At 48.3% G+C, this 19,765-nt stretch overlaps 1 protein-coding gene and 1 long non-coding RNA gene across 6 annotated transcripts in view; both read left to right on the plus strand.

The window, feature by feature from the left end:
• The window catches only part of JAK1 (Janus kinase 1), a 59,013-nt gene extending 39,261 nt beyond the window's left edge, over positions 1-19,752 (plus strand). For all 4 annotated transcript variants that reach the window (XM_085586117.1, XM_077785310.2, XM_077785311.2 and 1 more), the window contains exons 9-25: positions 2,644-2,801; positions 4,211-4,334; positions 5,545-5,731; positions 7,243-7,349; positions 9,402-9,548; positions 10,893-10,980; positions 12,807-12,934; positions 13,158-13,293; positions 13,954-14,105; positions 14,879-15,029; positions 15,325-15,419; positions 15,707-15,899; positions 16,098-16,222; positions 16,607-16,779; positions 17,091-17,208; positions 17,439-17,549; positions 18,510-19,752. In XM_085586117.1, the coding sequence (XP_085442243.1) occupies positions 2,644-2,801; positions 4,211-4,334; positions 5,545-5,731; positions 7,243-7,349; positions 9,402-9,548; positions 10,893-10,980; positions 12,807-12,934; positions 13,158-13,293; positions 13,954-14,105; positions 14,879-15,029; positions 15,325-15,419; positions 15,707-15,899; positions 16,098-16,222; positions 16,607-16,779; positions 17,091-17,208; positions 17,439-17,549; positions 18,510-18,611 (2,295 nt within the window). In that variant the 3' untranslated portion in view covers positions 18,612-19,752. The remainder of the gene's footprint in view (positions 1-2,643; positions 2,802-4,210; positions 4,335-5,544; positions 5,732-7,242; positions 7,350-9,401; positions 9,549-10,892; positions 10,981-12,806; positions 12,935-13,157; positions 13,294-13,953; positions 14,106-14,878; positions 15,030-15,324; positions 15,420-15,706; positions 15,900-16,097; positions 16,223-16,606; positions 16,780-17,090; positions 17,209-17,438; positions 17,550-18,509) is intronic.
• LOC146766724 (uncharacterized) lies at positions 211-2,637 on the plus strand. Of its 2 annotated transcripts, XR_014956998.1 has the most exons (3): positions 211-1,048; positions 1,081-1,180; positions 1,224-2,637. It is a non-coding gene; the product is annotated as an uncharacterized LOC146766724 (long non-coding RNA). The 2 variants fall into 2 exon arrangements; XR_014956997.1 differs by having other exon boundaries at positions 1,081-1,237.
• Positions 19,753-19,765: the final 13 nt, after the last annotated feature.

The raw sequence follows: 19,765 nt of genomic DNA on the forward strand, positions 1-19,765 counted from the left end.
TGATTGATCACTTAATTCCCTGGTGGATCACTTAATTCCCTGAATGGATCATTTAATTCCCTGATGAACCACTTAATTCCCTGACTGATCACTTAATTCCCTGGTGGATCACTTAATTCCCTGATGGATCACTTAATTCCCTGGTGGATAATTTAATTCCATGATTGATCATTTAATTCCCTAGTGGATAATTTGATTCCCTAGTGGATCACTTAATTCCCTGACTGATCACTTAATTCCCTGATGGATCACTTAATTCCCTGGTGGCTCCTTTCCCTTCCATGGGGAGCCAGGCTGGGGTGGGCCCAAGGTGACAGCTGAGGGACATTTGGGGTGTCAGTGTCCCCAGATGTGCTGGCCTGACACTGGGCACAGCACAAACGGTGTTCAGAGTGCAGCTGTGTCCACGCTGGCACAGAATTTTCCTCACTAATCCCACCAGGAATTTCAGAATTCCAGAATTTGTGACAGGGGAGGGCAGGGAATGGCCACTAAACCCCAACATCCTGTAGCCAAAAGTGGCTGAGGGATATTCCTCATTAATCCAAACATTCCAGGGGTGTTCCAGCATTCCTGCTGTCCTGACAATAATATTTGATAATACAGTATATTGTTAATATTCTGTATTAGTAAGAGTGCCTTGTGCACTTCACTGTGTGCAGAAAACGATAAATGAGACCATCAAAGACATTTTTACAGTCCAAAAAAAGGGGGGGAAATGGGAAATGGATTTAAAAATATTTCAAAACCTGACAGGAAGCTCACACAGTCTTGTACATCTGTGTGCAAGCTCTGAGATAAGGTGTGCTGATTGGGAATGCCATGGAACAGAGATGGCATTGTTGAGAGAGATTGAGCTACAAAAAAGTCTCAACAGGTTTCAAAAGATGGCCTTGCAAAAAGACCAGGTATTTTAGAGAATTAGAGCTGTGAAAAATGCACTGTAGCAGGGCCACGTGGGGAAAAAATAGAGGTGATTGGTGTTAAATAGAGGTAAAAATATAGGTAAAATATGGGTAAAAATAGAGGTGATTAGTGTTAAATAGAGGTAAAAATAGAGGTGATTGGTGTTAAATAGAGGTAAAAATATGGGTAGAAATATAGGTGATTGGTGTTAAATAGAGGTAAAAATATAGGTAAAAATAGAGGTGATTGGTGTTAAATAGAGGTAAAAATATAGGTAAAATATGGGTAAAACCAGAGGTGATTGGTGTTAAATAGAGGTAAAAATATAGGTGATTGGTGTTAAATAGAGGTAAAAATGTAGGTAAAAATAGAGGTGATTGGTGTTAAATATAGGTAAAATATGGGTAAAAATAGAGGTGATTGGTGTTAAATGTAGGTAAATATAAGTGAATAGGTGGTGTTAGAAGTATTAGCAGCACTGTCTGGCAAAATCTAATTTATAAAAGCATTTATAATGTGTTGTAACCAGGAGATAGGTTCTGATGGAATGGCATAGAGTTTTACATCTCTTGTGTCTCAGCCTTCAACGAGACTGATAATGGAATAAAATCTTTTAAAGCTTTTTTTTAAAACAATTTTTGTTGGGTGATGGCATCTTTATGTTGCTGCTCTTCTCTCTGAGCCTTCCTGGGAGTAAAAATTCCAGGGATTTTAGGGTTTTTTTTGCTTTGTTGCCGTTCCATTAGACAACCTTGACTTGGGAGCAGGGGATGAGCTGGTCCTACTGTGATGCCAAGGATTTGGGAGGGAACTTTGGGATGTTTTTAAAGCTGTGAGGAGCTGGGGTGGTCACGATCTGCTTGTAGTGGGGTGTTGTGATGGCTCCTTAGCCGATCCCAAAGTGCAAAAGACAAACAGCAGGGGACTGTCAGTTTAATCACAACAAATGCACCTTTATTAGGGCCAAAAACAATAAATGTGATAGTGGGGTGAGAAAATAAATAAAAAAGGATAGAGAGAGAGAGAGAGAGAGAGAGAGAGAAGGGGGATGGGAATAGCTGCCAACACAGGCGAGGTCCTCACTGGTCTGGATCATGGGGATCTGTCTTGTTGTGTTGGGGAGAGTCCCCAAAATCTGCCTGACCAAGGGGTGCAGTTATAGTCCACAGAGGGAAAAGGGGGGAACAGGCAGAACAATGAGAGTCTGTTGAAATTGCTGTGGGGGAACAGCTGAATCTACAGAAAATCATCCAGGCAGGATGAACACAATGAAGAATAAGTCCATTGGAGTTCCTGGAGAAGAACAGGTCAGGTCATTCTCCACAACACTCTCTGTGGTAGGAGTCTCAGTCCTTGGGGAGAGGGTTCTTGATCTCCATCCGTCACGGTGGTAACGAGGCAGATGAAGGGTCTGCAGTGAGAGACCACCAGAGTCACCCCTACATTTCATTTGGCTTAAAGGTGGAGAGTGAAGCAGGAATTGCAGCAGCCGCCCTGTGCTGGCTCCGTGCTGGGTCTTCACCAACTCCTTGCCAAGTTCTTCCCAACTCCTTGCCAAGTTCTTGCCAGGCCTCATTGGGAACAGCCAACGTAAGGGTGCAGTGGCTGCACCTGCACTGCTGCCTCCTCCAAGCCAGATCTGCAGGGGAGGGAGGGAGTTCCTGCTCGTGGCAATCAGCAGGCAAATGAGTGAGGGTCTTCAATGGCCTCTTCCAGCTGACTGTGCTGTTTTGGCAGGAGCTGAGGCTGGGCTCGCACGCCGAGGCGCTGTCCTTCACCTCGCTGGTCGATGGCTACTTCAGGCTCACGGCTGATGCCCACCACTACCTGTGCACAGACGTGGCTCCTCCCCTCATCCAGCACAACATCAAGAACGGCTGCCACGGCCCCATCTGGTCAGTCACTGCTGCATTTCAGGGATTTATGGCCCAGCTGGTCAGTCACTGCTGCATTTCAGGGATTTATGGCCCATCTGGTCAGTCACTGCTGCATTTCAGGGATTTATGGCCCAGCTGGTCAGTCACTCCTGCATTTCAGGGATTTATGGGCCAGCTGGTCAGTCACTGCTGCATTTCAGGGATTTATGGCCCATCTGGTCAGTCACTGCTGCATTTCAGGGATTTATGGCCCAGCTGGTCAGTCACTGCTGCATTTCAGGGATTTATGGCCCAGCTGGTCAGTCACTGCTGCATTTCAGGGTGTTGCAGCCCAGCTGGTCAGTCACTCCTGCATTTCAGGGATTTATGGCCCAGCTGGTCAGTCACTGCTGCATTTCAGGGTGTTACAGCCCATCTGGTCAGTCACTGCTGCATTTCAGGGTGTTACAGCCCATCTGGTCAGTCACTGCTGCATTTCAGGGATTTATGGCCCAGCTGGTCAGTCACTCCTGCATTTCAGTTTATAGCCCAGCTGGTCAGTCACTCCTGCATTTCCAGGGGTTTATAGCCCAGCTGGTCAGTCACTCCTGCATTTCAGAGCTCTATGGGCTCATCTGGTCAGTCACTCCTGCATTTCAGAGTGTTACAGCCCAGCTGGTCAGTCCTGCATTTCAGGGATTTATAACCCAGCTACCAGCTGGGTAGCTCCTGCATTTCAGAGCTTTATAGCCCATCTGGTCAGTCACTCCTGCATTTCCAGGGGTTTGTTTTTGAGAATTCCTCTCACAGTGAATCTGCTCAGGAAATGCAGGGTTTGAATTGGTTGTGGTTACCAAAACTGAATTTTGTTGAAGGGAAAAAAAAAAAAATCAGTGTTTCTCTCCTTTCTCATATGTAAACTCAGTGTTTCTGCACTAAAGGAGTGTTCCAAGAGTTTTCTCCATGGACACATGGGAATATTTTAGGTAGAGTGGAAATGTCTCTATGCTCACCCCAGTCCTTGGATGGATGAACAAAGCCTTGGGTTTTCAAACACCTAAAGGAATTCTCTTCCCTCCACATACCTTTGTGGCTTTTCCCTTTATTGGGAAAATTTTAATTATTAACTTATTATTTATTTTAATTTATTAATTTTATTTTTTTATTATTCCCTTTATTATTTATCTGTTATTCCCTTTATTTTCCTTTATTTTCCTTTATTCCATTTTTCCCTTTATTCCCTTTATTTAAGCTGCAAACTGTAGAAATCCAGGAGTGCACCTGCACAGTGTTGGATACAGTGTGAGCAATGCACCCTTAAATCCTACTTTAATAACAATATAACTTCCTGTTACTCCCCAAATAGAGGTTTGCTCTCATGTTCCACCCCAAAAGCAGATTTTTGGCTGCTGCCTTGTTGTTTTTTCTCACTGCCCATTCCCTTCCAGCACGGAATATGCCATCAACAAGCTGAGGCAGGAGGGCAACGAGGTGGGGATGTACGTGCTGAGGTGGAGCTGCACCAACTTCAACCACATCCTCATGACTGTGACGTGCCTGGAGGGCTCAGAGGTACAGGCAGCTGGCCATTCCCAGCAGGAATCTGCTCCCTGCAACCCTGGGGATGTGGTTTTGTCCTCAGGGCACTCACCCTGAGCTCTGGGGAGGGAATTGGGTTCTTCTTGCAGCCCTTTGCGCTGTCTCTCCAGATGGGATTAATTGGATCCAAAACAGCTCCGTTCCTGCCAGTCAAACTCATCCAAATCCTCAGATTTATCCAACAGCTCAAATCCTCAAAGTTATCCAACAGCTCCAACCCTCCCAACCAGACTGTGCAGGAACATGATAAAAATGGAGCATTTGAAACTCCTGACACGGAGGATTTGTCACTTCACCTTGCCCTGAGCATGGTGCAGCTTCCCTGGAGCCTTTTTGGGCATGGATTTAATTCCCTTGATTGATTTTATCCTCACACTGGCCTCAGCTGGAAGCCTGCAGCTGACTTGGTGGTTTGGGAGAATATTTAAGGTGTTCACTCAAGAGTAATAATAACTAATAAATAAAGTAGTAAATAGTAAATAATAAATAATAAATCTTTCTCTTAGGAAAAAATGGTCATGGAATCAGTGGTGAATCAGGAAGGGATATTTGATACTGGGTTTATCTCCTGTAGATATTTAAAAATAAAAAATATGATCAGATCTCTCTTTTAACAGTGAAACAAGAAAGGAATTTTAATTTTTTTCTTGGAAAAGAGGGAAGGGGGAGGTGACCCAAAGCTGCAGAGGGGAGGCCCTGAGAGCTCCTGAGATGGGAAGTTCAGAAGTTCAGCCCTTCCTCAGTGAAACTGGAGGATCCCAACACCAGCCTGAAATCTCATTGAACACTCTGGGGTGGGAGAGGGAGTTTTGCTAATTTTAAATGAGAATTTGAAACCCTGCTCTAGATTCTGCAATTTTTGACACAAGGAAGAGAAAATTCCTCCAGAAGAGGCAACACTTCTGCATAATTTCAGGCTCTGCAAACAAACAACAAGAAAAGCCATAATGTGGGCAATTCCATCTTCATGTTGTTGCTCTTCTCTTTGAGCCTTCCTGGGAGTGGAAATTCCAGGAATTTTAGGATTTTTTAATGCTCTGTTGCAGTTTGATTAGAGGACTTTGACTTAGGAGCAGGGGGTGAGCTGGTCCTTCATGTTCTGCCAAGATTTTGGGAAGCTTTGAGTGCTTTACAAACCATTCTTTCACTCCAGTGATTTCCTTTCTTTTCCCTCCAACCCCAGGTGATGAATAACTCAGGCCCCTACAAGAACTTCCAGATCGAGGTGAAGAAAGGGGGGTACTTCCTCCATGGCTCCAACAAATCCTTTGCATCCTTGAAAGACCTCATGGATCACCTGAAGGGACAAATCCTGCGGACAGACAACATCAGCTTCACCCTGAAGAGGTGCTGCCAGCCCAGACCCAGAGGTAGCCTGGCCTGGCAGGGTTTTCTTGTTGCAAGGAAACAAACTCCAGACTCTTTTAGTGTATTTTTAGTGCTGTATCCTGCTGGGAAGCTCTTAAAAAAACCTCAAAAAACCAAAAAGGTTTAAAGTTTTTTTTTCCTTCTCTGGGGAGGAGGAGTTCTGTCAGATGCCATGGGCAGGTTTGAGGAGGTGAAAAGAAGGTTGGAACCTGCTGGGTTTGCTCTCCTTGTGAGCTGCTGTTCAATAACTCATTTACACCAGGCAGCAGGGAAGGGTTTTGGTCCCAAAACTGATGTCCTGGAGGGGCTGGTGGCAGGAAATCATCAGTGAGGTCCCCTCTGAGGGACGTGGAGCAGTGTTGGGTGCTGCCAGGGCTCTCTGGAGCTGTTTGCTGTGAGCTCAGAGCCTTGCAGCTGAGTTTGGAGTGAGAGAGGAAGCACAGAGGGGTGATTGTGCTGAGCTGATAATGGTTTCCTGTTAGCACAGGGGAATTACTGAGCCACATCAATCACCTGCTGCTCTGAGGCTTTGGGAGAGTCCCTGAGCTGCTCACTCTGCACCCAGAACGTGGCTCATGGTCTGGGGCAGGGGCACGTTGCACATTTGACATTTTGGTTTCGTTTTGATGGCTGGATTTGGGATAAAATGAAATAAAAAAAGGTCAGGGAGTTGATTGCCCACTTCAGCTTCTCCCTGGCTTTAGTTCCAGCAGGATTCAGTGCATGTTCCCTGTTCTGTCCCTTCCCTGGTGGGTTTTTCCTTCTTTTTGAATATTTGATCAGATATTCACAAAGAAGTGCAGGGCTGCAGGACTAAAGCAGGGTGTGGTGATTCCAGAATTCCAGAAGATGATTTGGCCCCAGTGGCAGGTTCTGCTCACAGCAGGAGGAAGCCCAGATGCCCACACAGATCCCAATCCCAGTAAATAATGCCAGGAAGGCAGAATTCATGTCCAAAACTTCTGGATCTGTCCTGCAGCAGTGGGGAGGCAGCACTGGATTTTTGAGTCTGTTCCTCTGCTCATTCCCCATGTTCCTCTGCTCATTCCCCATTCCCCAGCTGAATTCCAGTGCCCTGGGAACACTGCTGGTGATTCCCAGGGTAGAGGGAGTTTGGAAGGAGCTGAAGAGGAAATGAGACCCCCCCCTTGCACACTGGAGAGGAGATGACCCTGCTGGCAGGGGGGCATGTGGGACATTTGATTCCATTTGATTTCATTTTATTCCATGTGCAGCACAGGTATTTCCTCTTCCAATCTTTGTGCAGAAAATTCTGTTCAGTTGTTCAAAATCATCCTGATCTGGCTGATAATAACTCTATATTTAAAATATAAACATGAAAATGTGCTTTAGTGATTTCTCTGTTGAATGTGGAGCAGAAATCAACCCCAAGTTTCTTTTTCCCTGCCTTTTTTTGGGATTTTAATGCATTCCCATCCACGCTGGTACTGGGAAGGGGGACTGCAGTTTCTCTGAAAAGCTTTAAGGATATTTTTCTCCCCCTGCCTTGCAGAAATCTCCAACTTGCTGGTGGCAACCAAGAAGGCCCAGGAGTGGCAGCCAGTGTATCCCATGGGGCAGCTGAGCTTCCACCGGATCCGCAAGGAGGAGATTGTGCAGGTGGGAGCCTGGGGGGTCTGACACCCAGGGAACCCCCAGAACTCTGGGGTTACCATTTAAAGCTTAGAATTAAACCCAGGATTTGACCTGAAACCTTTGGGAAAGGCTCCCAAACTGAGGTGGTAGAAGCGAGAATGTGGATTTATAGTTTATGTATAGTTTAAAGCAGAGACAGGTTAAGCTAAATAAAAGAAAGTTTAGAGTTTTAGAGTTTAAGATAGAGAAAAAATAAAAGTAATTACAAAGGTAAACAGAGAGTTTAGAATGCAGAACTGTAGGTTTGTGTGCCATATCATGATTGGCTAAGAAAGCTCACACTGTAGCATGAGTCCATAAGACCAAATATGCAAAGATGGGTCAAAAACATAAATATCCTTGTTGTCAGTGTTTTATTGGTTAATAAACCCTTAAAAGGATTGTGACTGGAGGTCTTGTGACCTTCTGAGCCATGCAGTGAAGATGTGAGCCCAGCTCACCCTTCCTACCAGTGTAGAAGATAAGAAAAATAAATCACATCATCTCAAGCACTCAGTTCCCATCTCTGATTCATTCAGAGCTCCCCACCCCGAGCTGCCCTGGGAGCCCGAGCGTGGCTGTCCCTGAGCCCTGCAGGGACACCAGACACCCCTGCTGCCTGCTCCTGCCTCTCCAGCTCCCTCAGCAAACCCCAGCTGGAGCTCTATTGGGATTTAAGCCTCTGCTTGCAGAATCCTGCTGTTTCTGTGGACAAAGAGGAGCTTGGGTGTGATGCCTTTCACTGGAAATGAAATGGATATTTAAGTTTTCTAATGGAAAACATTGGTTTTAAGGGCATTTCTTGGGAGTCTTAAGGGCTGGTTTGTTGTGGGTGTATTTTTTAAAGCCTGACTTATCAGAGAAACAGAGATTTAAGACAAAATTCTACAGTAAAAAAGGTGACGTGTTCAAAAGCTCTGAGCAGTCAGAATTCTGTGATTAAGCCTTCCCAAATTTTCAAATTTTCCCTTGTTTTAGTTACTTAGGTCACCTGAATAAACCTCAGCAAACATACAGGGCCTTGAATACACTTTAATCAGATTTAATGTTGTCAAAAGAGCTCTTAAATCGTGCCCTTGGCTTCTTCTGTGAAATAAAAGGTATTGGGGTTTTTTTGTTGTCACTGCAGACAGAGATTGGGTTTGGGTTGGTGTGTTTACAGGCAGCATCCTGCAAAAATATCCCAAGGCAGGATGTTATTTTGGAGGAAATTGCTTCCCCAAACAAAGGCTTCCAGTGAAATATTACTTCCTCTCGCTTTTGGAAACACATTAAAGATCACCTCAGCAGCACTTTGTGAATAAGAGCCGAGCTGTTGTTTATTCTTTTGTTTAGTCTGGGAGTGCTCAATCCCAGGGAACCTGTTGGGTGATGTGGAGGTGTAATATCCAAGGAATTCATGTGGGGAGGATGCTCAGAGCTTGATGCATCAGGTTTTGGCTTTTATATTTTCACATTCTGAGCTGCTTTAGTGTGTAATTCTGAGCTTCACACCAGGGGATGCTGAGCTCTGTGCACAGAGCAGGGAGACAAAACAATTCCTGCTCCAGCTGGGCACCAAGGACAAATGATCCAAACCTCAGCCCAGGAGCACAAACAGCGTGGGCTGGAGAGAGAAAAACAAGCAGGGTGGGACTGATGGGCTGGAGCTGGAATGGGACAATGAACTCCAAGGTGCCAATGGAGCAGAACTGATCCCAGGGAGAGCCCCGGGAGCGCTCGTGCATTTTGGGACCATTTTGGGTCATTTGGGTGCAGCCCTGGCTGGGCTCTGGTGCTGCCCAAGGTGGATCCATGGAGGAGATGCTTTGGAGAAATCCCTGCTTTATTCTGGGACTCTGCCCAGCCTCTGCTCTAAGACAGCCTGCACAAGGCATCGAGCTCACTGAAGCAAAAGCAACTCCATTTTTGGGTTCTCACAGAATAATTTCAGTCTGTAACCGGGTCAGCCAGGCAGAAAGAAGTGCAGATTCCAATAAATATTTGTGTAATTCCTGTTTGCTTCCTGTGTGACAAATCCCTGCTGCTGTGTCTCAGGGAGAACACCTGGGAAGAGGGACCAGGACCCAGATTTACTCAGGGATGCTCAGCCTCAAGGATGATGAGAACGAAGGGTATCAGAATGAAAGAGAGATCCGAGTCCTGCTCAAAGTCCTGGACCCCAGCCACAGAGACATTTCCTTGGTAAGTTTTTTTCTTTTGGATATCTTTTCTTTAATATAAGAAATAACACATTGATTAATCTTGTTTTATAAAATTACATAGAGATATGTAAGATAAGGGCATAAGTTGTTATTACTAACATTTTTTAGTTACAAGTATAAAGAAGCATCAGAGTAAAATAATGTATATAATAGAAAAAAACTGATAGCAATTAGGAATTAATTAGATAATACACATAATCAATAACACATGTGAAATTAGATAGCTATCAAATATTAAAACACTGTATGTTATCTTAGAGTCTTTAACAGTTGATACATTTTAAATTAGTAGAGAATTGGAAAATTATGTCTAAATAACGATTCTCAAAGTTCTCTTTAGAAATAAATCTAGTTATTATATTAATACAGTTAAATTATTAAGGTAAAGTGACTTAAATATTCTTTTGATGTAGAAAACACCTAGGTTTGTTGTCAGATACCTTATCTAGATGGAACTAAAGCTTAACTACATGGCTGGCTTTAAAAAAGGGCTGAGGGGGAAGCTCAGTGCCCAGAATACGGAATGCTGAGGGGCAGCTCAGTGCCAGGATTGGGAATGCTGAGGGGCAGCTCAGTGCCAGGATTGGGGAATGCTGAGGGGCAGCTCAGTGCCAGGATTGGGAATGCTGAGGGGCAGCTCAGTGCCAGGACTGGGAATGCTGAGGGGCAGCTCAGTGCCAGGAGTGGGAATGCTGAGAGCCCAGCTCAGTGCCAGGATTGGGAATGCTGAGGGGCAGCTCAGTGCCAGGATTGGGAATGCTGAGGGGCAGCTCAGTGCCAGGACTGGGAATGCTGAGGGGCAGCTCAGTGCCAGAGTGGGGAATGCTGAGGGGCAGCTCAGTGCCAGGATTGGGAATGCTGAGGGGCAGCTCAGTGCCCAGAGTGGGAATGCTGAGGGGCAGCTCAGTGCCAGGATTGGGAATGCTGAGGGGCAGCTCAGTGCCAGGATTGGGAATGCTGAGGGGCAGCTCAGTGCCAGGACTGGGAATGCTGAGGGGCAGCTCAGTGCCAGAGTGGGGAATGCTGAGGGGCAGCTCAGTGCCAGGATTGGGAATGCTGAGGGGCAGCTCAGTGCCCAGAGTGGGAATGCTGAGGGGCAGCTCAGTGCCAGGATTGGGAATGCTGAGGGGCAGCTCAGTGCCAGGAGTGGGAATGCTGAGGGGCAGCTCAGTGCCCAGGACTGGGAATGCTGAGGGGCAGCTCAGTGCCAGAATGGGGAATGCTGAGAGCCCAGCTCAGCCCTGGCACATCCCTGCCCTGCTGCCCAGGGATCAGGGCTGGGCAGGGAATGCTGGCAGCCCTCAGTGACCGCTCTCCTCCCCAGGCCTTCTTTGAGACAGCCAGCATGATGAGACAAGTGTCCCACAAACACATCGTGCTGCTGCACGGCGTCTGCGTCCGCGACCTGGAGAGTGAGTGCGGGACCGTGCTGGGGACAGGGATGGCACTGGGGGGACAGGGATGGCACTGGGGGGACACAGGGAATGGCACTGGGGGGACATGGGGACACAGGGATGGCACCGGGGGGACATGGGGACACAGGGATGGCACCGGGGGGACATGGGGAATGGTACTGGGGGGACACGGGGACACAGGGATGGCACCGGGGGGACAGGGATGGCACCGGGGGGACACGGGGAATGGTGCTGGGGGGACAGGGGGACAGGGATGGCACTGGGAGGGACACAGGGAATGGCACTGGGGGGACATGGTTGGGGCTGGGGGGACAGGGAATAGCACTGGGGGGACAGGGGGACAGGGAATGGCACTGGGGGGACGGGGATGGCACTGGGAGGGACAGGGGGACACAGGGATAGCACTGGGGGGACACAGGGACAGGAAATGGCAGCTGTGGGGACAGGGGTGGCATTGGGGGGACACAGGGAATGGCACTGGGGGGACATGGGGACAGGGATTGCACTGGGAGGGACATAGGGAATGGCACTGGGGGGACATGGTTGGGGCTGGGGGGACAGGGAATGGCACTGGGGGGACGGGGATGGCACTGGTGGGGACAGGGGGACACAGGGATGGCACTGGGGGGACACAGGGAATGGCACTGGGGGGACATGGTTGGGACTGGGGGGACAGGGAATGGCACTGGGAGGGACAGGGAATGGCACTGGGAGGGACAGGGGGACACAGGGATAGCACTGGGGGGACACAGGGACAGGAAATGGCAGCTGTGGGGACAGGGGTGGCATTGGGGGGACACAGGGAATGGCACTGGGGGGACATGGGGACAGGGATGGCACTGGGAGGGACACAGGGAATGGCACTGGGGGGACATGGTTGGGGCTGGGGGGACAGGGAATAGCACTGGGGGGACACAAGGAATGGCACTGGGGGGACAGGGGGACATGGATGGCACTGGGGGGACACAAGGAATGGCACTGGGGGGACAGGGTTGGGACTGGGGGACAGGGAATGGCACTGGGAGGGACAGGGGGACAGGGAATGGCACCTGGTGGAGCTGGGACAGCAGAGCAGCTCCAAAGGACTTTCTCCCAGCAAATGTCCCTTTCCAGCTCTGTGTTTGAGCTTTCCCTAAAGCTGGAATGCCAGAGAGGCAGGGGCAGTGTGGATACAAAGCACCCTGTGAAATTTGCACAATTGAATTTATCACATTTATTACAAAGATACATTCGTTTGTGTAAGATAAATGTATATTTGTAATATTTATACATATAAAGCATGTACACACTTATATTTACATATTTATATGCATACATTTATATGTTTATGAATATGTACATTAAAAATGTAAGTGTATACACCTTTATATGACTTCTTAAGCCAAGACAGCCCTAATGTTGTGGGGTGGACACCAGAAGGAGAGCAAGGCTTTAGAAAATTCAAAGATAAATTGTTAATGCCCCAGCCTCAGCTCTTCCAGGCTCAGGAAAGGAATTTGAGTTACATGTGGGTGTTAAACAGGGCCGTGCTGAAGGAATTTTGGTACAAGAGCCCAGGGAACAGCAGCCTGTTGCTGATTGTTCTAAGCTGTTCTGTGCATTAAAATCCCACCTTTGGAATGCCTGGTTCCAGGTTTAATGCTCATTTGCCACACAAAGCCCCTCAGCCTTTTTATCTGGACTCTGAGCATTGAAATAAACCTTGGGCAAGATGAAAGGAAAACATTTTTCAACATTTTCCATCTGGGCTGGGAGGTGGGAGCTCAATTCAATGACTCCAATCAATTTATGGCAGCACTGAGTTTCTGCACCTGCCTCTGCAGATATCATGGTGGAAGAGTTTGTTGAGTGTGGACCTCTGGATCTGTTCATGCATAAGAAAAGTGAAGTTCTCACAACCCCATGGAAATTCAAAGTGGCCAAACAGCTTGCAAGTGCCCTGAGCTACCTGGTAAGAGACACCTTGGCAAAGGCACTGGGGCCTAGCTGGGAATGCATTTCCCCCCAGGAAAAGTGCTGGAGTGGGAACACTCTTATTTCCCTGCTCCTCCTTTCCTTCTCTTCCTCCAGTGTAATTTTGGATTCCAGCTTGGAGTATTTCAGAGATCTGCTGTGGTGTGGATATCCTGGAGCACTCACATCCCTCTCACTGTTCTTTCCCTGCTTTTCTGTAGGAGGACAAGGATTTGGTGCATGGCAATGTGTGCACCAAGAACATCCTGCTGGCCAGGGAGGGCATTGACACCGAGTATGGGCCTTTCATAAAGCTGAGTGACCCAGGAATCCCCATCACCGTGCTGTCCAGGCAAGGTAGGGCAGCATCCCATCCCCAGGGAAGGGAGGAATGGCACTGACAGCAGCCAGAACTGGCTCTGCAAGAGAATCAGGCAGCTTTCATGGAAACACCCTGTATTTGTATGTAGGAATAATCAGCTTTCATAGAAACACACTGTATTTGTATGTTGGAGCAATCAGCTTTATGGAAAAACACTGTATTTGTATGTAGGAGCAATCAGATTTATGGAAACACTCTGTATTTGTATGTAGGAATAATCAGCTTTCATAGAAACATTGTATTTGTATGTAGGAATAATCAGCTTCATACAAACACACTGTATTTGTGTGTAGGAATAATCAGCTTCATACAAACACACTGTATTTGTGTGTAGGAATAATCAGCTTCATACAAACACTGTATTTGTGTGTAGGAGCAATCAGCTTTATGGATCTGCAAATGCACAGTGGGTGTTCAGAGCATTCATTTCTCTTACAAATGTCGTGTCCAGTGAGGTGAGGCAGAAGGAATTTCAGATTGTGGATGGCTCCAGGCACGAGCCTGTGAAATCCTTCTGAAAAGAGGAATTTGGGAATCAAGAAACTGGACAAATTCTGCAGCTGCAGTTTATTTCAGGCAAGAATGATTCAGCTCTTCCCTCCTGTGACATTCACTCCCTGATGTGCTTCCCCCAGAGCGCGTTGAGCGGATCCCCTGGATTGCACCTGAGTGCGTTGAGGATTCCAAGAACCTCAGCATTGCTGCAGATAAGTGGAGTTTTGGTACAACCCTGTGGGAAATCTGCTATAATGGAGAAACTCCACTGAAAGACAAGACCTTAGCAGAGGTAAAGCTGTGTTACACAAACTTCCATCCATCCTCTTGGGCCCTTCAGTTTTCCCCCTTGTCCTGTCCCTCCCTGCCTTGTCCCCAGCCCCTCTCCAGCTCTCCTGGAGCCCCTCCAGGCCCTGCCAGGGGCTCTGAGCTCTGCCTGGATCCTTCTCCTCTCCAGACTGGACAATCCCAGTTCTCCCAGCCTTTTCTTACCCCTGTGTCCAGTTAGAAGCTGAGTGCAATTCTCCCAAACATCTCTTGTTTCTTTTGGATTGAATCCAAAAGGTCTCCCAGGGGACACTGCTGCTCTTCACTGCAGGTTAAACAATTGGAGTCCCTCTTGCTGTGCCCTTCCTGCCTGTGGCCACATTCCTGCAGGGCTGGGAATGCCCATCCCAGCCTTTCCCACCTGGCCTGGAGCTGGGACCTCCCAGGGCTCTGAGGAGCACCCTGGTGTCCTTGGCAAACATTTCCTGGTGCATAAATAACTGGGAAAACCTGGCAGGAAATGATTCCTGAGAGTGGAAACATTCATGGGTGTTAAGGGTTGCTCCAGGCCCAGCACAAGAGGAATTCTCTAAAGATCCACGGTCCAGCTGGAAAGGGGAATTTCCTTGGCAAAGCTCACATTGAAATAAGGATTTAATGGTCACATCCTCTGATGTAGAATCACAGAACTGCTCAGGGTAGAAAAGACATCAGAGATCCTCGAGCCCAGCCATTGCCCAGCTCAGAACTGGGAGTCGTGGGAGTTAAAATTTCTGGAATTTCCGTGTGTTCCCACAGAAGGAGAGGTTCTACGAGGGGCACTTTGTGCTGGCCACGCCGTCCTGCAAGGAGCTGGCAGACCTGATGAAGCAGTGCATGAACTACGACCCCCACCAGAGACCCTTCTTCAGGGCCATCATGAGGGACATCAACAAACTGGAGGAGCAGAGTAAGGCCCAGGGACACCTGCAGGGAGGGATCCTGGAATGCTGGGCTGGGAGGGACCTTGAGCATCTCGCTCCAACCTCAGGGAAGATGAGGAGCTGCTCCAGGGTGGGAGCTTCACCCAGAGAAGTCTGGGTGTGGGTGTGGAAGCAGATCCAGACTGGCACGAGGGGATGGAGAATTCCCTGTCAGAAGGCAGGTGGGATCTAAGGAAGGGAAGATGTGGGAGTGGGAATATAGCAAGGATGACTGGGAGTGTCAGACCAAGGAATCTCACCTGGGATGTTTTCCGCCCCCAGATCCCGATATTGTCTCGGAGAAGAAACCTGTCACCGAGGTGGATCCCACCCTCTTTGAGAAGAGGTTCTTGAAAAGGATCCGGGATTTGGGGGAGGTAAGAGGAATGTCACCCCCAGAGCACAGCCAGTGCTGTCCCCACAGCCCCTGCTGTGTCACCCAGACACCCAAATCAGTGCCTGGCTGTCCCCACAGCCCCTGCTGTGTCACCCAGACACCCAAATCAGTGCCTGGCTGTCCCCACAGCCCCTGCTGTGTCACCCAGACACCCAAATCAGTGCCTGGCTGTCCCCACAGCCCCTGCTGTGTCACCCAAACACCCGAATCAGTGCCTGGGTGTCACTGAACGTTGTCCTCAAGGATGCTCCTTTCTCTCCCACCCAGGGCCATTTTGGCAAGGTGGAGCTGTGCAGATATGACCCAGAAGGTGACAACACCGGGGAGCAGGTGGCAGTGAAATCCCTGAAGCCCGAGAGCGGAGGGAATCACATCGCTGACCTCAAGAAGGAAATTGAAATCCTGAGGAATCTTTATCACGACAACATTGTCAAATACAAGGGGATTTGCACAGAAGATGGTAAATCTTGTAGAACATTAAAAAGTGTATGAGTTTTCATTTAGAATTTATAAGTGTCCTGCCTGGAGCAGGTTTTCCTGTGCACTGGCTCAGGAATGGATGATGGGAATGAGCCATGGGATGTTTAAAATGCTGCTCTGGGCTTGTAGAAAAGCTGTTGAGAAGAGTCTGCTAAATTAAACATGCTCTGTTTTTTAGGAGGAAGTGGGATTAAACTCATCATGGAATTCCTTCCCTCTGGGAGCCTGAAGGAGTATCTCCCACGGAACAAGAACAAGATCAACCTCAAGCAGCTGCTCAGATACGCAGTCCAGATCTGCAGGGTGAGCTGGGCCCCGAGCCTGCAGCTCCATCAGCAGGCTGAGGGGGGAAGGAGAACATCAGCACAAAGCCCTTGTCCTTCTCTGTCCCCAAGGACCACAGCCCTAAAGCAATCTCTCCCATGCTTCGGGTGCCAGAGGCACAAGGATCAGCGGGGGAATAGTGAGGAGGTTCCAAGTTCCAAAGTTGGCTGTGAGAAGTTGTTCCTGTGGGAGGATTTGGAGGATCAGGAGCGAGGGCAGCACTTGGAATGTGCTGGCAAGAGGAGAAGAGCGATGTGAAGTCTGAAGGGATGGAGATGAGAGTGCAGAGCAATAACTGGAGAAAAAGGGATTAAAGTATTGGAGGAATAAAGGAAATCAAAGGCTTCTTTTCTTCTCTCTTAGGGCATGGACTACCTGGGCTCCTGTCAGTACGTGCACCGTGACCTGGCAGCGAGGAATGTCCTGGTGGAGAGTGAGAACAGGGTGAAGATCGGGGACTTTGGGCTGACCAAGGCCATCGAGACAGATAAGGAATATTACACCGTCAAGGACGACCGCGACAGCCCTGTCTTCTGGTACGGCTGGGGCCCCTCTGCTCCTGCACTCCCCAAGATCTCCCACTTTTCCAGGAGGCCTAAGGAAGGATACACCATGAGAGCAAGGAAGAGGCACCTGTGGACTCACCTCTTGCGCTGTTTATTTCTTCCTGCTCTTTTGGGCTTGCCCTGCTTGGTTTCACAGGGCCTCCCTGTGGAACACACCTCATTTGTTACTTTCTGATTTTGTGCCAGGGCTCCACAAGCACAGCTGAGGCTCTGGAGTTGCTCAGGCCGTGTGTGAGCAGGGCTGGGTGTGTGGGTGTGACGCTGTCCCCTCGTGTCCCCAGGTACGCCCCGGAGTGTTTGCTGCAGAGCAAGTTCTACATTGCCTCCGACGTCTGGTCCTTCGGGGTGACGCTCTACGAGCTCCTCACCTACTGCGACTCCGAGTCCAGCCCCATGGCAGTGAGTGGCTGGGATGGAAGTGGCTCCAATCCCAGTATTGTAAAACAATTCTTGTTGGTTTTGGCAACAACAAGAGGAACCGGAGAATCGCGGGCTCATCCAGGGCGGGAGGGCCTGAACGCTCATCTCCTTCCATGGGGAGCCCTTCTGTGGGTTTATCCTGGGAAATGCCCTGGGGCTGGTCCTTGTGGTGGGGTGAGGATTCCCAGCTGACCCCGCTGTCCCCACAGGAATTCCTGAAGATGATCGGCCCCACGCAGGGACAGATGACGGTGGCACGGCTCGTGCGGGTCCTGCAGGACGACAAACGGCTGCCACGGCCACCCACCTGTCCTGAGGAGGTGAGAGAGGGTGGATGGATGGATGGATGGATGATGGATGGATGGAGGGATGGATGGATGGATGATGGATGGATGGATGGATGGATGATGGATGGATGGATGGATGGATGATGGATGGATGGATGATGGATGGATGGATGGATGGATGATGGATGGATGCATGGAGGGATGGATGGATGATGGATGGAGGATGGATGGATGGATGATGGATGGATGGATGGACGATGGATGGATGATGGATGGATGGATGATGGATGGATGGATGGATGATGGATGGAGGATGGATGGATGATGGATGGAGGATGGATGGATGATGGATGGATGGATGGAGGGATGGATGATGGATGGATGGATGGATGATGGATGGATGATGGATGATGGATGGATGGATGGATGATGGATGGATGATGGATGATGGATGGATGGATGATGGATGGAGGGATGGATGATGGATGGATGGATGGATGGATGGATGGATGATGGATGGAGGGATGGATGATGGATGGATGGATGGATGATGGATGGATGATGGATGATGGATGGATGGATGATGGATGGATGGATGAAGGTCTGTCCATCTGTCCCTGCTGGACACAGGCTCATCCCCAGAGGGGTCTCGCTTCCCTGGTTCCACAGGCCCAACCACTTGGGTAGGAAAACCTTCAGGAGTGCTGGGAAGAGGCATTGCCAAGGCTTTCAAGTGTTATTTTAAGATGTTTTTTGATGTTAACATTCCCAAGTCCTCAGTGTCCTTTCAGAGGGGTCAAGGACTTGCTGTGGTACCTGGATCCATGGAAATTCCTTGGGTTTCCCTCCGATTTTGGCAATTCCTGGGGCGCAGCTCCCCAGCTGGAGCTGCTGTGTTGGTTTAAGCTGAACTGCCCTCTGCTCCGCTGTCTGTACTGCAAAACCCAAAGAAATGTTGAATTCCTTTAAAAATCTCCCTGGTTCTGTTGCCAGGTGGATCAGCTGATGAGGAAGTGCTGGATCTACAAACACGACGAACGCACCACCTTCCACAACCTGATCCAAGGATTTGAAACAATTATGAGTAAAATGTAATTAATTTTTTTTAATCCTGTCTGGACTTTAAATGCCCAGCAAACTACGCCCAAGGCTATTCCTTTTTTTTTTTTTACTCCTGTAATTTGTACTCTGACTGGGCTGATGTTGTTATAAAGGATTCTTTTGCCAACAGATTGAAGAGTTGGATTAAAAGAATTTAAAAGGTTTTGGCAAGATGAGCTCCAGCTCCCTTTGCTGCTGTTCTTGCAGGGCAGTTTTATCCTGCTCTGATTCTGGTTGTGCCACAATTGGAATTGCCCTGATGGATGATGTGAGCTGGGAAAATCCACTGCATTTCTCAGCTCAAACCTCAGCCAGTGGCTGTAAGAGGACTCAATTAATAATTTCAAAGTCAGCTGACAAAATATCCTTCACATGCACTTAAATCCTAGTAACAAACAAAACAACTTTGTCATAAAAATATAGGGGAAGTGAAATTTCCAGCTCTTTTTAAACCCACCAGGCCCAGTCCTGAGCTCTTACAGGTATTTAAAAAAAAAGTGTTCAGAAATACCACCCCAGAAGCATAAAGGGGTGGGCACAGTTGTGCATTTCAGTGAGAGGCCCAATTTTGGGATAAATAATTTGCTTTTCCTAACTCCATTCCCACATTCTTCCCCCATGAGCTCCCAGCCTGGGTGCACCCCTGGAGGGGGAGAATTGCATCCCTGGCGCTGAGGGATGTGCAGGGAAGGAATTCCTGGAGCAGGGAAAGAAATTCCTGGAGCTGGCAAGGAACCCAGTCCACGCCAGAGCCTGCAGGGGATTATGCAAAAGGAAAAAGGGCCTGAGCACCCAGGGGTGCCCAGGGAATGGGAACCTCTCCAACCATTTTTTCTTTTAAGAACATTTTGACTCAGCCCATGAGTGGTTTAACTGGAACCTTCTGCTGCCACCCACACCTGGAGCTGGAAAATGCTCTGAAGAGATCCTCGAGTTTTGGCAATAATAGAAAGAGGTTTATATATAAATATATATATATAAATATATATAAAAATGGTAATTATGAGCTCCAAGGAGGTCAGATTTATTTTTACAGTGTTATTGTTTCTGTATGTCACTTAGGAAGCTGAATTTCATCTGTAAGCACTTTGTTACTCTTTATACAAACAAGTCTAATAAATTTTTTTTTTCTCCATGTGCCTCCCTTT

This window comes from Lonchura striata, chromosome 8 (assembly GCF_050655825.1).
Source record: "Lonchura striata isolate lonStrDom1 chromosome 8, ASM5065582v1, whole genome shotgun sequence".
NCBI classification, from domain to species: Eukaryota; Metazoa; Chordata; class Aves; order Passeriformes; family Estrildidae; genus Lonchura; species Lonchura striata.